Genomic DNA, 12,975 nt, shown 5'->3' on the forward strand with positions numbered 1-12,975 from the left:
TGCTTGTATTTACCCTATCTAAATCCCTCATAATTTTATCTCTTTCGAATCTCTCCTCATTCTCCTAGCCTCAAGGGAATAAAGGCCTAACCTATTCAACTTTTCCCTATAACTCAGATCTTCAAGACCTAACAACATCTTGTAAATTTTCTCTGCACTCTTTCAAACTTATTTATATCTTTCCCATGTGTAGGTGACCAGAACTGCACACAACACTCTAAATTAAGCCCCAGCAATGTCTTATACAACTTCAACATAACATCACTGGGTTTCTCCATCCTGGGAGGACCTAGCAGGAAGGGACACTGAATACATCTGAGGACAAAGTGGAGAGGGTTCGGAGATGGGGCCCGACAAACACCAACATCATGTTGTTAAATGTGATGGGATGGCCCCCTATGACAACCGGCTACACTATCCACACCACCAACCACCTTTGTGTCATCTGATAATGAACAATTACAATCATTAACTACAAGAGTTCCAGGAATGTTTATTATACCAGTATGAAGGCTAATGCACAGAGCTCAGAAATTAGAATTTGTGTACAGAATACAGAAATTCCCATTCCTTTCAGGTGTCTAAGACCGGAGGACCCTCTTCTTTCCTACCAAAATAAATTAGAGTAATGCAAATTTTAGGGACCTGATGCAATCTGGTGCATTATTTCAGTAGAACCTTTCTACCAATTTCAGAAAAAGTTTGTAAATTTTAAATAATTACAGCATTGAAAGTTGCTGTGAATCATACAATGAAATTTCACCCTTCTAATAATCATTTGGCACCATCTGTTGGTCATTCCAACACACTGCACCCACTTCTCTTTCACTAAAAAGGCAGCTCCTCAGAAAGCACTGCACCTTCTCTCAAGCATCAATTTTATTCACCATATACATTAATCTGTATTAGGAATTTGATGTGGTGTGTTGGTCAGGGTGTAGCATGCAACAAAACACAACACAATTCAATAATTGTTCTGGATTCAACAGCTGTTGAATAATTGTCCAGAGGGCACAGACTCAGAATACAAAAGTATCCATCTAGAAGAGAGTTGAAGAGAAACTTCTATAGCCAGAGGGTGAATATGTGGAATTTATTGCCACAGATGGCTGTGGAGGGAAAGTCATTTAGTATATTTAAAGCAGCGGTTGATAGGTTCCTGATTAGTAAGGGTGTCAAAGGTGAAAGGGAGAAGGCAAGAGAATGGAGTTAAGAGGGATAATAAATCAGCTATAATGGAATGGTGGAGCAGACTCAATGGGCCAAATGGCCTAATTCTGCTTCTATGTCTTATAGTCTTATATAAAGAATAAATTATGTAAAAATAAATTACAGATATGGAATAAAATGTGCATAAATACATAAATACCAGTATGTATTTACAATGTAGACAGTATTATAACAGTAGTTTAAAGTGTTTACAGTGCAGTGACAGGGGTAATCGATAGGTAGAGGGTGGTAGGTAGGGTGACTAATTAGAATGGTTGGTCAGAGTGAGAGAAGATTAAACTTTTTAGATGGTGTGAAGTTTGTGTTTTAATAGCCCTATTGCACTTTCCAGAAGGCTGGGTGACTGACTGCCTCCTTAACATGCTTTATCTACAGATCATGTATCATAACTGTGTACTTTCTCTTCCACCTTCACCTGTAAGTATTTTCACTGCAGCACAAAATCTGCTATCAATGCGGTGACCAGAATGGTCCTCGAGCTGGAGTCTAACAAACAGTTTATAAAGTTGTAGCAGAACATCACTGCTCAGATGTCCTGACTGACGAAGATCTGAATCACATACATCTTCCTGACCTCGTTATCTACCCACGTTGTCCCATTCAGGGATCTTTTGGACTTGCACACCCATTACTCAATATGTGAACACAACAGATTCTGCAGAGTAACACACATGCTGGAGGAACTCAGCAGGTCAGGCAGCATCCTTGGAAATGAGCAACAAACAGTCCATGTTTCAGGACGAGAGCCTTCGTCAGGACTGGAAATGATGGGGGAAGATGCCAGAATTCAAAGATGGGGGGGAAGGGAAGGAGGAAAGCTGGAGAGTGATGGGTGAAGCCAGCTAGGTGGAAAAGGAAAAGGGCTGGAGAGAAGAGAAGTAGAGTAGACCATAGGAAAAAGGAAATGTGGAGGTGCATTAGGGGGAGCTAATAGGCAGGTGAGAAGAGGTAAGAGCCTGGAGTGTGGAATAAAAGAAGAGGGAACTTTTTTTTACCAGAAGGAGAAATTGATATTCATGCCATCAGGTTGGGGACTACCCAGATAGAATATGAGGGGTTGCTCCTCTACCATGAGGATGGCCTCAGCATGGCACAAGAGGACCGACACTTTGCAGTGGGAATGAGAAGTGAATTAAAATGTTTTGGGCCTGAGTAACACACACAAAATGCTGGAGGAACTCAGAAAGTCATGCAGCATCTATGGAGAGGAATAAACAGTCGACACTTCGGGCCGAGACCCTTCATAAGGGCTGGAAAGGAATGGGGGCAGAACCCAGAATAAGAAGGTGGGAAAGGGGAAGGAATACAAGCTAGCAGGAGATAGATAAGACCAGATGAGGGAAAAGAGGGTGGGTGAGGGGATTGAAGTATAAAGCTGGAAGGGGATAGGTCAAGAAGGTAAAGTGCTGAGGAAAGAGGAATCTGATAGGATTAGAGTGGTTGAATAGCATGTTCACATGTGACAGGGTGTGTAGTGGTATAGTCAAGTGTCAGTAGGTTTGTAAAACATATCAGTGGATAGTCTGTCTCCATTGTCCTCTCCTATTAGATTTCTTCTTCTTTAGCCCTTTATCTTTTCCCCTCACAGCTTCATCTCCTCTCCCTCACCGATGTTCCCCCTCACCTGGTATTTCTGCCTCTCCCACCACCTTCTTATTCTGACTTCTATCCCATGCTACCTATTCCTCAGGAAGGGTCTCAGCATTCCCCTCCATAGATGTTGCCCTATCTTCTGAGTGTAAATGAGGAATGAGTGCAAATTTTACAAGTTCAATTAATCAGTGATGACACTATGAGAAAACTTCAGGAACATAGAACAGTACAGCACAAGAACAGGCCCATCAGCCTACAGTTTTGTGCTGAACTAATTAAATTAGTAATTATGTGGCCAGCTAAACTAATGTCTTCTGCCTACACAATGTTTATGTCCTTCCATTTCCCTCACGTTCATGTACCTATCGAAATGGCTCTTTAAAGTCCCCAATGTATCTGCCTCTACTACCACCCCAGGCAGTGCATTCCAGGCACCGACCACACTCTGTGTAAAAAACTCGACCTTCACATCTCCTCTGAAATACATGCCCTCTGATATTAGAAATTTTGACCCTCAGAAAAAGATACTGTCTGTCTACTCTACCTATGCCTCTCAATCTTATAAATCCCTCTCAGATCTCCCCTCAGCCTGTGCCACTAAGGGAAAACATCCCAAATCTGTCCACTCTTTTGTTATAGCACATGCCCTCTTTCCAGGCAGCATCCCGGTAAACCTCTTCTACACCCTCTCCAAAGCAAGTTTATAGTTTTAAACAAAACATAAAACATTGAAATATATCATGAAATGCATCAAATCAAATCAATGAGAATGTGCTGGGGGCAGCCCACAAGGTTTGCCATGCTTCTGGCAACGTAGCATATCCATAACTCGCCAACCCCAACCATAGGTTTTTGGAATGTGGGAGGAAAACAGTGCATCCCTGAGGAGACCCATGTGGTCTCAGGGAGAAAATACAAACTCCTTAAAGAAAGCGGCAGGAGTCGAACCCTGATTGGCACATTGCTAGCACTGTAAAGAGTTACGCTAACTGCTGCACTACCAGTTAATTGGAATTAAGGTAAAGGCAAAGATGACCACAAGACCGTAAGACATTGGAGCTGATTTAGGCTGTTCTGCCCAACAAGTCTGCTCTTACTAATGCTACAGAAATGGATTAGTAGTTTTGTGGGGAAGCAGATTCAAAGTCAACCCAGAATCAAAAGGGTGACAGGTGTTGGGTTGATTGAGAGGAACGTTCCCCACCATCCAGGCCACACTCATTTCTTTCTGTTACCATCCAGGAGCTGCAGGAGCCTTAGAACCCACAACACCAGCTTCAGGAACAGTTACAGGATTACCCTACACCAATTAGGCTCCTGAACCAGATTCACTCACCTCAACTCTGAACTGCTTCCACAACCCACAGACTAACTTTCAAGGTCTTTACAACTCATGTTCTAAATATTACTTATTATTTTATTATTATTATTATGATATTTTTGTAATTGCAGAGTTTGCCTTCTTATGCACATTGGTTTGTCAATCTTTGTGTATACTTTTTTCACTGACTCTATAGTGTTTCCTCTTATCTACTGCGAATGCCCGCAATTAAAAAATCTTACATGGTGATATATTTCTACATAGATAATAAATTTACTTTGAATGTTCAACCCATTAAATGCAATGTAGTTGATCCATCATGGAGATGGTAGTCACTGGAGAAAAGTGGGCATCATGGTAGTGTAGTGGTGAGCTATTACAGCTCGGGGGTGTCAGAGTACAGAGTTCAACTCTGGCACCCTCTGTAAGCAAGCTTGTATGTTCCTTCCCATATACATGTGGGTTTCCTCTCACAGTTGAAAAACATACCAGTTAGGAGATTTATTGGTGATTATGTTATCCTATGATTAGGCTAGGGTTAAACTGGTGGGCTGAAGGGTGGTGTGGTTCAAAGGGCCAAAAGGGGATGTATCTCTAAATAAAACAAAAACAAATAAATAAATAGAATTAAAGCAAATCACAAATTTACCTGGCTAGTTTCTCCTCCTCCACTTGATTCTGCTCTTCCACAGACTTCTCCAGTTTTGCTCGCACAGCTGCCAGTTGTTGTGGGGACTTCACATTTCTCTCCACTGAAAACAGACATCAAACATTTATTGAGAACCTCTTTCCCAGATTGAAACTGTATCCACTGGACATTCAAAAAGGGGCAGAGAGAAGGCTGGGAGCATGAGCACCAGGTCTGGGAAGATCTGTAAGGTAGATTGCTCATAAACACAATAGATTGGGCAGATGCTGGAAATTCAGAGCAACACACACAAAATGCCCTATCATATTCCCCTCCATAGATTCGGCCTGACAAGCTGAGTTCCTCCAATATTTTATGTCTGTGGATTGCTCATAACTCTGTCAAATCACATTTAAGTTTATTGTCATCTGACGGTACATATATATTACCAAACGAAACAATGTTCCTCCTGACCACAGTGCATCCACAAAACATATAGCAAACACAGCACTTAAGACAAAATATTACCATAAATAAGTTAATAAAATATAATTCAAAATGGATGTAGTGCACAGCACAGGTTAGCAGTAAAGAGTACAGTAAACATTTGCTGTTCTTATGACAAAAGCTCAGTGGTGGCAGGGTGTTCTTTAGTCTCAGAGCCTGAGAGGAAGCTGTTACCCAGTCTGGCAGTCCTAGTCCTGATGCTCCTCTACCTCCTTCCTGATGGTAGTGGGTCAGAGAGATTGTGGGATGGGTGGTAGGGCTCCTCAACAATGCTTTGTCTACAACGCTCCCAGTAAATGTTGCAAATGGGGGGGGGGGGGGGGAGAGAGACCCCAATGGTCCTCTCAGCAGTTTTTACTATCCTCTGTAGGTTCTTGTGCTCTGATGTCTTGCAGACTCCATACCACACAAAGTTTCAGCCAGACAGGACACTCCTGATGTCCAATTGTGAAAAGGAAAGCAAAGAGGAATCTGTCAGCTTATACCAAGGTGATCAGGGCTGGAATAATGCAATAAGGAATAAGGACTAGAGTAACGGAATAAGGCCATGCTCTCTTCTTGCTGCTACCATCAGGCAGGAGGTACAGGAGCCTCAGGACCCACACCACCAGGTTCAGGAACAGTTATTACCCCTCAACCATCAGGCTCTTGAACCAAGGGTCATCATCTTCTTCTTCTCCTTCTCCTTCTTCTTCCCCCTATCACCCCTACTGGGGCATAGGTTGCTGACAGCACGTTACTAGAGTCCCCTATCCTTCTTGCAAGGAGGATAGTGTGTGACTTCAGAGTTTCTGGCAAACTCTAGCTGAGATTTCATGTGAGTTTTTTTCAACAGTGTCTTTCTTCTTGCCACTCTCCCATAAAGCTGTGACTGGTGAAGCACCCAAGCAACAGTTGTATGCACAGTCTCTCCCATCTCAGCCACGGAAGCTTGTAACTCCTCCAGAGTTGTCATAGGTCTCTTGGTGGCCTCCCTCACAAGTCTTGCATGATCATTCAGTTTTTGAGGATGGCCCATTCTAGGCAGAATTACAGCTGTGCCATGTTCTTTCCATTTCTCGATGATTGACTTAACTGTACTCCAAGGGATATTCAGTGACTTGGAAATTTTCTTGTGTCCATCTCCTGACTTGTGCTATTCAATAAACTTCTGGTGAAGTTGCTTGGAGTGTTCTTTTGTCTTCATTGTGTAGTTTTTGCCAGGATACTGACTCACTAGCAGTTGGACCTTCCAGATACAGATGTAATTTTACCACAATCAATTGAAACACCTTGACTATACATGATGATCTCTATTTAACTAATTATGTGACTTCAAAAACCAATTGGCTGCACCAGTGATGATTTGGTGTGTCATATTAAAGCAGGTGAATACTTTTGCATCAATTTTTGTTTTGTATTTGTAATGAATTTAGATCACTTTATAAAGATCTGTTTTCACTTCGACACGAAGGAATCTTTTTATGTTGACCAGTGTCAAAATAGCCAAATTAAATCCACTGTGATTCAGTGTTGTAAAAAAATAAACATGAAGACTTCCAAAGGGGATGAATACTTTTTATAGGCACTGTATGTACTTTGACGATAACTTCACTTTGAACTTTGAATAAACAGGCAGAGCACATGAGAAAAGCGATTAGTGGAGGCACAACATTTAAGAGACTCTAAATTAAAACTGCCACAACTGGAATACAAGAAAGAAACTCATAACACAAGAACAAATGAAAATTGGAGCAGGAGTCGGTCTCCTGGCCCCTCCGGCCAGCCCTACCATTCAATCAGAGTCAGAATCAGGTTTAATATCATTGGCTTTATGTCATGAAATCTGTTGTTTTGCAGCAGCAGTACATTTCAATACAAAATAAAAAGAACTATAAATTACATTAAGAAATATTTTAATTTAATAAATAAGTTGTGCAAAGAGAGGGCAAAAAGTAGTGAGGCTGTGTACATTGTCCGTTCAGCAATCTGATGGCAAAGGAAAAGCTGTTGCTGAGTCACTGAGTGCGTGTATTCAGGCTCCTGTACCTCCTCCTTGATGGTAGGCATGAGAAGAGGGTATGTCCTAGGTGATGAGGGTCCTTAATGATGCATGCCACCTTTTTGTGGCATCACCTTTTGAAGGTGTCCTTCAGCTTAGGGAGGCTCTTGCCCATGATGGGACTATCTGAGTATGCAACTTTCTGCAGTATCTTCTGATCCTGTGCAGTGGCCTCTCCAGACCAGATGGTGATGCAGACAGAATGCTCCCTACATCTATAGTAATTTGAGAGAGTCTTTGGTGTCTTACTAATACGTAACACACACATAACCCTGGAGGAACACAGCAGGTCAGGCAGTATCTCTGGAGGAAATTGGATGATAGACATTTTGGGCTGAAACAGTTCATCAAAATGGAGTGCAGATGAGTGAATTACAGAGGTATCTAGGTGTCCTTGTGCATGAATCACAAAACAATTAACAAGCAGATCCAACAAATGGTTAAGAACTCAAATGGGACCTTGGCCTTAATAGCAAAGATTTGGTGTGGACTATTATCTAAACAGGGAGAAAATTCAGAAATCAAAGGTGCAAAGGGACTTGGGAGTCCTCGTCCAGGATTCCCTAAAGGTTAACATGCAGGTTGAGTCAGTGGTAAGGAAGGCAAATGCAATATTAGCATTCATCTCAAGGAGAGTAGAATATAAAAGCAAGGATGTAATGCTCAGGATTTATAAAGCATTGGTCGGACTGTACATGGAGCATCGTGAGCAGTTCTGGGCCCCTTATCTGAAGTTTTGGACCCCGTATGACAACAAGGTTTCACTCCCAGATGAGTTCAATGACTTTTATGCTCACTTTGACCGACAGAACATGGAGGCACCTTCACGAATTCCCTCAGCCTCTGATGATCCTGTGATTTCAGTCACTGAGGCCATCATAAGAACATCCTTCAGGATGGCAAACCCACAGACAACATCTGGCTCAGGCGATGATTTGGCTGAGTACTGAGACCTGTGCTGATCAACTGGCTGGAGTTGTTTACAGACATCGTCACCTCTCATTTCAGAAGACTGAGATACACACCTGCTTCAAGCAGGCTTCAGTCATTCCAGTGCCCAAGAAGAACATGGTAAACTGCCTCAATAACTATCATCCAGTAGAACTTACATCTACTGTGATGAAGTGCTTTGAGAGGTTGGTCATGAAGCAAATCAACTCCTGCCTGAGGAGCGACCTGGATCCACTCCAATTTGCCTACCATCACAACAAGTCAACAGCAGATGCCATTTCATTGGCTCTTCACTTAATCCTGGAACATCTGAATAGTAAAGGTGCAGAGATCAGGATGTTCTTCATTGACTACAGTTCAGCATTCAATACTATCATTCCCTCAAAACCAATCAATAAGCCTCAAAACCTTGGCCTCAATATCTCCCTGTGCAACTAGATACTCGATTTCCTCTCTTGCAGATCCTAGTCTGTACTCCCCCTGATACCTCCCCTATACCTTCCTCCAATCACCTCAAAATTATGCCCCCTCATACTAGCCCTGGGAAAAAAATTCTCTGGCTATCCACTTGATCTTGTACACCTGTGTCAGGTCACCTCTTATCCTCCTTCACTCCAAAGAGAAAATCCCTAGCTTGCTCAACCTAAGACATGTTCTCCAATTTAGGCAGCATCCTGGTCAATTTCCTCTGTACCATCTCTAAATCTTCTACTGTCATCGCCGATAATAAAATAACTACAATAACTGAGCCCAGAACACACGCACTCTTACAACTCACACACTGTTTATGTTACTTGTGCATAAGGAGAACTGTGGGGCGGGCCATTATTACAACACTGCTCTGTAGCCAGGACAGAAAACTACTATTTCTATACAGAACTTGCATATCAGTTACAGATATTGACCATTTGGTAAACTGTACATGTTGTTACGTCCGTGGCCCCCTCCTTTTTGAGAATCGCAAGATCACTATTAAGTCAGTTCAGGAGACACGGGAAATGAGAGAAAGACATGCAGAATCCACAAAGAGTTTGGAGTGTGTCCTGGCCTCCGAAAGGCGGAACCATGGATAACGGCTATTGTCTCTTGGAGACGGGATTGTGTATTGAATACTGTATGATGCATCAAAGCCCCCAGGCAATGAACCGAGGGGGGGTTTGGTGGAGGGATTGCATCATCCCAACCTGATTGACATCTGAGACCCTGTGAGTCAGGATAAAAGAGGGTCTGGGGAACAACCCCTTCACATGCACCAGAAAAAATGCTAGAACTCCTGTAACAGCGTAACAGCGAAAGCCGGTGGAACCAGCCCACGTGTTTCCTTTTCCATTTGCCTCGGAATTGGTGGGTCTTGCCACGGAAGCACGGCTTTAGCTAACCTCGAAGGGGAAATCAGTCCCCCAACGACTCTCGAAGGATTGACATCATAAAAGGAATGGGCAAGTTAAACCTCCGTCTTTCTCTCCAACCAAAAAGGCTGCAGCCTACAGCTTGACTGAACTAAAGTGACTTTTATATTTCCATCCGACAATACATTATCCCCTAGACAACGATAGAGCTATTTCTTATTGATTATTATTATACCCGCGCTTTTAGATTTAGTATTGACGACGTATATTGTCTGTATGTTTGCATTGATATTATTTTTGTGTATTTTATCAATAAATACTGTTAAAAATAGTACCATCAGACTTCAACGGACCTCTCTATCTTTGCTGGTAAGTGACCCAGTTACGGGGTAAGTAACAATGTTTGAATTCCTTACTTGCAAGATCAATTGCCATTCACAATACAGGTGTTAGAAGTTTAAATTGACAACCAATGATATTTTGAAGTTAGTAAAACAATTGCCCCTTAGTTGGGTGTATTTCTCATCCTTCAGCTATTCCAATTTCATCTGTCTCTAGTAGTTCCTATTGTGCAAAGGGATGTTTTTTGGAAGACCTTTCTGGAAAAGTCTCACTGCAGAGGCCTCACTCATCTGGCTTGAGAAACACTGCTAAAGTCACCCCACCCCCCCCACCCATCTCATCTGTAGTAAGCAGAGATGTCTCCAGTAATCTCACTTCAAAGGTCTCACTTGATTACATCTGCTCCAGGCTAACCTTGCTTGGACATTGTCTTTAATGCTTGCCTTACCAAAACTTCCACATTACATCTTTCCCAATAATGAGACAACCATATTGAACACAATATTCCAAATGTGGTCTATCCAGAGCTTTATAGAGCTGCAACATTACCTCATGACTCTTGAACTCAAATATAGACTTTGGCAAAAGAATAAAAATGATTGGGAAAAAGCAAAACAAGATTCTTACATTTCTCTTGAATCTGAAGTCTGCGTATTTCCATCACTTCCTTCTGGAGGCGGTCTTGAGCCTCTTTCTTCAAGCGCACCTGTTCTTGGCGTTTGGCCCATGTTCTCTCCATGTCCGCCTCAATGAGCCGGTTTGCTTCCTCTTCCCGACGCTTTTCATCCTCTGCCTTCTGGGCCAAGTAATTTCGGTACAGTTGCTGTTCTCGTCTTAGGTCCATCTGAGATAAACAAAATAATTAAAGATTAAAATAATCATCAAAACAAAATTAACATGGTTTTGAGCAACATTAGCTTCCTCCCTTCTGGTCACTCATGCCCCCTAGGTCATACCACCTCTCCATGAGGAATCAGGTTTGTTCTTTCTCTTTATCAACAGATTTGATGGGCCAAATGGCCTAATTCTGCATATATGACTTATGGTCTTAATGATGGATGACGCTTTTCTTGAGGCTTGAAGTTCAGAGTCGCTTCATCAGCAAATCCAGAGTTTGAGGCCTGGAATTTTGGGCCCCTTCATTGGCGAGTCCAGAGTTTGATGCCCAGATTTGTGATTCCTTCATTGGTGAATCTGGAGTTTGGGGTCCCTTCATTGACACGTCCAGAGATTGAGACCTGGAGCTTGAGTTTCCTTCATTGGTGTGTCTGGAGTTTGAGGCCTGGAGTTTTGGGTCCTTTTATTAGTGAATCTGAAGTTTGAGATCTGTAGTTCAGGGTCCCTTCATTGGGAATCTAGAGCTTGAGGGATGGAGTTTGGGGTCCCTTCATCAGCGAATCTAGAGTTCAAAGCCTAGAGCTCAGGGTCCCATCAATTTTCAAGACTAGATGGTTTGATCCAAAAATTAGAGTTGGGCCTTTACTGTGAAATTGGGAAAATAAAAGACACACTAATTGTCTCCTAGGTCTGTTAGACTATTCAAAGTGGTCATAGCTGATCTTTGACTAACTCTGCCTCTACCACCACTCCTGGCAATGCATTCTACACATGCACTGTGTAAAAAATCTACCTCTAAATTCATTCCTATACTTTTCTCCAATCAACTTAAAATTACGCTCCCTTTTATTAGTCCATCCTGGAAAGAAGTCGCTGGCTATCCACTTGATCTATGACTTTTTTCATCTTGTAAATCTCTATAAAGTCATCTCTCAACCTCCTTTGCTTCAAAGAAAAAAGCCTAGCTGGCTCAAACCTATCTTCGTAAGACATGCTCTCTAATCCAGGCAGCATCCTGGTAAATCTCCTCTGCACTGTCTCTAAATGTTCTACATCCTTCCTATAAATGAGGCAACCAGAACTGAAGACAATTCAGAGAGGTCTAACCAGGTTTATTATCACAAACATATGTCATAGAGTCATAGAACACTATAGTCATAGAAACATGCCATTTGGCTCAACTAGTCTGTGCCGAACTATTCATATGTCTAGTCCATCGACCTGAATGGGACCAGAGCCCTCCATACCCCACCCATCCATGTACCTATCCAAATTTCTCTTAAATGTTGAAATCGAACCCAAATTCACCACTTTCACTGGCAACTCATTCCACTCTTGCACCTCTGACTGAAGAAGTTCCCCTCATGTTCCCCTGAACAGTTCATCATTCACCCAAAATCCATGACTTCCAGTTCTAGTCTCACCCAACTTAATTTTAAAAATCTTACTTGCATTTACCCTGTCTTTCCCCCTCATAATTCTGTACACCTCTATCAAATCTTCCCTCATTCTCCTACACTCTAGGTTATATGTCCTAACCTATTCAACCTTTCCCTATGATTGGAGACCTCGAGTCCTGGCAACATCATTGTAAATTTTCTCAGCACTCTTTCTATCTTATTGATATCTTTCCTGTAGGTAGGTGACTAGAACGGCACACACCATTCCAAATTGGGCCTCATCAATGTCTTAAACAACTTCAACATAACTTCCCAGCTCCTGTTCTCAGTACTTAGATTTATGAAGGCCAATGTGCCAAAAACTTTCTTTACGACCCATCTACCTATGACGCCACTTTCAATGAGTTACAGTCCTGTATTTCCAGATCCCTCTATTCTGAAAATACATACCTCAATGACCCCTACTACTCACTGTGCAAGTCCCACACTGGTTTGTCCTCCCAGAGTGTATCTACCATTTTCCAGCTTGTCCAGATCCCTCTGCAAACATCCCAATCTGGATGTTATCTGCAAATTTGCTGATCCAGTTAGCCATATTATCATCCAGATCGTTGATATAGATGACAAATAACAATGGACCCAGCACTGATCCTGTGGCACACCACTAGTCACAGGTCTCCAGTCAGAGAGACAACCATCTGCTACCCATTCTGTGGCTTCTCCAGTAAAGCCAATGTCTAATCCAATTTACTACCTCAACCTGAGTGCCAAGCAAC

General features: G+C 42.3%; 2 protein-coding genes across 2 annotated transcripts in view; one reads left to right on the forward strand and one right to left on the reverse strand.

The window, feature by feature from the left end:
* ska1 (spindle and kinetochore associated complex subunit 1) overlaps positions 1-12,975 on the forward strand; it is an 86,939-nt gene that overhangs the window by 15,378 nt on the left and 58,586 nt on the right. The gene's annotated exons all lie outside the window — the stretch shown is intronic.
* The window catches only part of cfap53 (cilia and flagella associated protein 53), a 39,825-nt gene that overhangs the window by 621 nt on the left and 26,229 nt on the right, over positions 1-12,975 (reverse strand). Inside the window, exons 6-7 of the mRNA XM_073064076.1 lie at positions 10,590-10,806; positions 4,794-4,896 (exon numbers count right to left, since the gene is read on the reverse strand). Of these exons, the coding sequence (XP_072920177.1) occupies positions 4,794-4,896; positions 10,590-10,806 (320 nt within the window). The remainder of the gene's footprint in view (positions 1-4,793; positions 4,897-10,589; positions 10,807-12,975) is intronic.

The sequence above is a fragment of the Hemitrygon akajei genome, chromosome 13 (genome assembly GCF_048418815.1).
Source record: "Hemitrygon akajei chromosome 13, sHemAka1.3, whole genome shotgun sequence".
Classification (NCBI taxonomy): Eukaryota; Metazoa; Chordata; class Chondrichthyes; order Myliobatiformes; family Dasyatidae; genus Hemitrygon; species Hemitrygon akajei.